This window comes from Fonticula alba, assembly GCF_000388065.1.
Source record: "Fonticula alba strain ATCC 38817 unplaced genomic scaffold supercont2.1, whole genome shotgun sequence".
In the NCBI taxonomy this organism is placed as follows: Eukaryota; order Rotosphaerida; family Fonticulaceae; genus Fonticula; species Fonticula alba.
In genome coordinates, this window is record NW_009242971.1 from 2,460,833 (window position 1) to 2,464,826 (window position 3,994).

The following is a 3,994-nucleotide window of genomic DNA, read 5'->3' on the forward strand; positions in this document are numbered from 1 at the left end:
GGGCACAGCAACGAGAGGGGTGTCGCCTGGCGGCCCCCTCTGGTGGCGTCCAGAGGCCGGCACCGCATCAAAAGACAGACACCTCCCCCTGCCACTTGGCCGCCCCAGGACTTGACACTCATTCTCCCTCGACCTCACGACTGTTTTGTGTTTCTCTTCGCCTGCCACTGTCCCCCTCCCCTCCCCCTGCCCTGTGCATTTGCGGCCTCTGCGCCATATCTCCCAGTCTGCCCCTCTCCAACTGTGCGTCCGCCTCCGCCTCCGCCTCCGCCTCCGCCTCCGCTCCCTGCCCCCTGCCCCCTGCCACCTCTCCTGCTCGTTCCTTTCCGCGCTCCGTCCCTTACACCATCCCCCTGCCCTGTCCTGCCCTGCCCTGCCCTGCCCCCCCCCTCCACTCTCGACCATCCACCTCCCAGAGCTGCCCGCCCTTGGGAGACATGGTCAGCTTTTCCGTCCTGCGGGCTGTCGGGCTGCCGGCCGCCTCACGCAGCCTCCTTGCACCGGCGATCCTCCTGGTGCTGGTGCTACTCAACCTGGGTCACATCCAGGCGGCGCCTCTGTCTCGGCGCACGGCCTCCACCGCCGCCGTCAGTGTCGGTGCCAATGCCACGCCGCCGATCGCGGCGCTGAATGAGAACTGTTGGCACCCCTGCCTGGAATGCAGCACCGCCGATGACTACAGCTGCCTCTCCTGTGCCTCGGGCTATGCTCTGCTTGACACCGGGCTTTGCAGCCCCTGCCGCAGCAGCTGCTCGCAGTACACGCATAACATGTGCACCTGCGCCAACTGCAACTATCCCCTGGTGCCGGACAACATGTCCGGCTGCGGGTGTCCGCTCGGCACCCGGCGCATTGACAACCCTGTCAATGCCGATGACCCGGGCACCTGCTGCCACAATTCCTGCGGCAACTCCTGCTCTGACACCGGGGCCAACCACTGCCTCTCTTGCCCGGCCTCCGCCGCGGGCCGGGCCTTCTTCAAGTCCCCGCCGGATGCCGGGACCCCCGGGCCGTGCCTTCGGTGCCATGTGTCTTGCAGCGCGTGCATTGACGCGCCGTCGACCGGTTGCACCACTTGCGGCGCTTCCGAGGCCACTCGTTTGAAGTTGGTGGATGGTCAGCCGCAGCCGGCCGGCTCCGGCGAGGCTGGCTACTGCCGTTGTCCGGTCGGTTCCTTCCTGCAGGATGTCCAGCCATACCAGTGCAAGAGTTGCCCCCCCGAGGCCCACCCCCATTGCGTGGCTTTTGTGGATCTATCCGCCCAGCCTGGCATCGATCAGACCCAAGGCGCCGCCTGCCAGTGTGCTCGCTGCGAGCCTGGCTTCCACGTTGAGGCCGGGCATTGCGTTGCCTGTCCGGCGGACCGTGGCTGCCTCGTCTGGGCCGAGGACTCGGATGTCTGTGCCTGTGCCACGTGCCAGCTGGGCCTGCAGCCGGCCGGCTACGATGGCGATGGATCTTCGGCCGCCTCTGGGTCTGCGCCATCGGGCTCGTCTGGCGGCTCGACCTCCGGGTCGGCCTCCGGGTCTGCTCCTGGATCGGCCTCCGGGTCGGCTCCTGGGTCGGCCTCTGGCTCGGCTCCTGGGTCGGCCTCTGGCTCGGCTCCTGGGTCGGCCTCTGGCTCGGCTTCCGGGTCTGCTGCTGGTTTGGCCTCCGGCCTGGCCCAAGAGGAGGATCCTCTGGGGCCGATCTGCGTCGCCTGCTACAATGTCGATGTCTGTCTTTCTTTCGTGCCGGTTGAGGGATCTTCCTCATCGGGTTCCACCAGTGGGGGCTCTGCTCCTGGCTCGACCCCTGGTTCCGAGTCGGCCCCCGGGGCCGGTCTTGCGTCTACCCCGGCCGGCTCTCTCTCCAGCCTCTTCATCCCGCCGGAGTCCTGCTTCTGCCATCTGTGCGCCCCACAGCACACGGCCTCGGCGGCCGGTGTTTGTGAGCCATGTGCCGCAGTCAGCCACTGTCACGCGCATCTGGACACGCCGAACGTGTGCGGCTGTGCCTCCTGCTCCGGGGGGTTCCAACTGGCCGGGCCGTTGTCCTGCGATGCCTGTCCTCGGGACAACTGCTCTCTCTTCACCAGCACCCCGGACTCGTGTGACTGTGATGAGTGTGACCTCGGTTTCGAGCTTCTCTTCCCTGGGGACACCTCCGCCAGCACTCCTGGCGAGACTAGCGGCAGTGGTGGCACTTCTTCGCCAGGGTCGTCGTCTGGCTCGACTTCGGCCTCGGCGTCGGCCTCGGCTTCGGCTTCGGCTTCGACTTCGGCTTCGGCCTCGGCTTCGGCCTCGACCTCGGCCTCGGCTTCGGCCTCGGCTTCGGCCTCGACCTCGGCCTCGGCTTCGGCTTCGGCTTCGGCCTCGGCTTCTGCGCCGGACGCCCCTTCCGGCGCCCAAGTGTCCTCGGGCCCGGTATCCTGTGTGGAGTGCCACAACGCCGCTGGTTGTGCGGAATTCCTGGCCGAGACGCCGAACGCCTGCGTGTGTGTCAGTTGCGAGGCCGGGTTTGCCCTGTCCCAGACAATGCCCGGCAGCTGCGAGCCCTGTGTCCTGCAGCCCGGGTGCGCGGCTCTCGACACCACTACCCCGGGTGTGTGTGCCTGCACCGGTTGTGAGGCCGGGCACTTCGAGGAGTCCAGCAACAACCCCGGCCAGCCGACAATCTGCACGCCTTGCGATGGGTCCTGCTCCGAGTGTGCTGGCCCCGGGCCGGACATGTGCACCGTCTGTCCGGACGCCGAGCACCTTGTTCCCCCGGCCACCGGGGGGTTCTGCTTCTCCTGCCCAGCCAAGCACTTCGGTGACATGGCCACCGGCGAGTGTCATGCCTGCGCAGTCTCCTGTGCGGAGTGCACCGGCCCCGACCCCGAGCACTGCCTGTCTTGTGTGGCGGATGGCGCCTCGCTGGTTCCCCTGGACTCCAGCTCGGCGGGCCGGTGCCTGTGCTCCCCTGGCTCGGAGTTCACCGGCAGCGCGTGCCGGCAGTGCGCGACAGGGGAGTTCTTCGTGGCGGATGATGGGCGCGAGGGTGGCGGTGTGTGTGGCACCTGTGCGGCCGAGTGCGAGACTTGCTCAACGGCGGACTCTTGCCTCACTTGCCGGGAGGGCTTCGGCCAGGCCGGCTCGACGGTCGAGGACGACGGTGGCATCCGCTGCCGGGCTTGCACTGGCGGGGAGTTCCTCCGGCCTGGCGCCGGGCCGACCGACCCATATCCCCAATGCGTGGCCTGCAGTGCCAACTGTGCCACATGTAATGGCCCCTCTCATCGGGACTGCCTTTCCTGCCATCTGGCCGACGGGAGCCCCCCTCCAGCGGCCCCATCGGGTTCCTCCTCTTCAGCTTCCTCCTCGCTGGGCGACAGCGGCAGCAATGTCACGGTCGAGTGCCCCTGTGCCGAGGGCTTCTTCATGGCCGAGAGCGTCTGCCAGCGGTGCATTAGCACCTGCGCCACTTGCTCGTCGGCCGATTCGTGTGATACCTGCCCGAGCGCCGATCTGACCCTCATTTCCGACTGCGTGTGTCAGAAGGGCTTCATGCTGAAGGACGGCAGTGACTGTGTCCGTACGTGCCCCCCCCCCCCCCCCGTCCCCGCACATTGTCCTTTCTCCCTCCTTCGATGGGATTCCCCTCCGATCATGCTGCCCTCGTTGTCACTTTTCCGTTGCTTTTGTTGGCCCCCCCCCCCTCTTTCCCGAAGCATGCTAACACGCGCTTCGTGCTTTGGTGCTGCGCCCACATCGCGTGCGTGCTCCCCTTCCTCCATATATCGCGGTCAACCTGGACAGCCATGTCCAAGAAGCTGTCCAAGGCTGCCATCATCGGCATCTCGGTGGGTGCTGTGGTGGTGATTGTCATCATTGCCGTCATCATCGCCATGTTTGTCCGGGGCTATTCCAGTGTACGTGTGCCGGCCCCTGTGCTCAATTCTTTTTCCTTTTTTTCGCGCGACCATGTGCAACGCCCGTGTCTGATGCTCTCTCTCTCTCTCTCTCTCTCTCTC

At 66.7% G+C, this 3,994-nt stretch overlaps 1 protein-coding gene across 1 annotated transcript in view; it reads left to right on the forward strand.

Moving 5' to 3' along the window:
* Positions 1–62: 62 nt before the first annotated feature.
* The window catches only part of H696_00540 (hypothetical protein), a gene marked incomplete at its 3' end in the record, with an annotated part of 4,436 nt that continues 504 nt past the window's right edge, over positions 63–3,994 (forward strand). Inside the window, exons 1-3 of the mRNA XM_009494414.1 lie at positions 63–243; positions 417–3,555; positions 3,780–3,896. Of these exons, the coding sequence (XP_009492689.1) occupies positions 438–3,555; positions 3,780–3,896 (3,235 nt within the window). The 5' untranslated portion in view covers positions 63–243; positions 417–437. The remainder of the gene's footprint in view (positions 244–416; positions 3,556–3,779; positions 3,897–3,994) is intronic.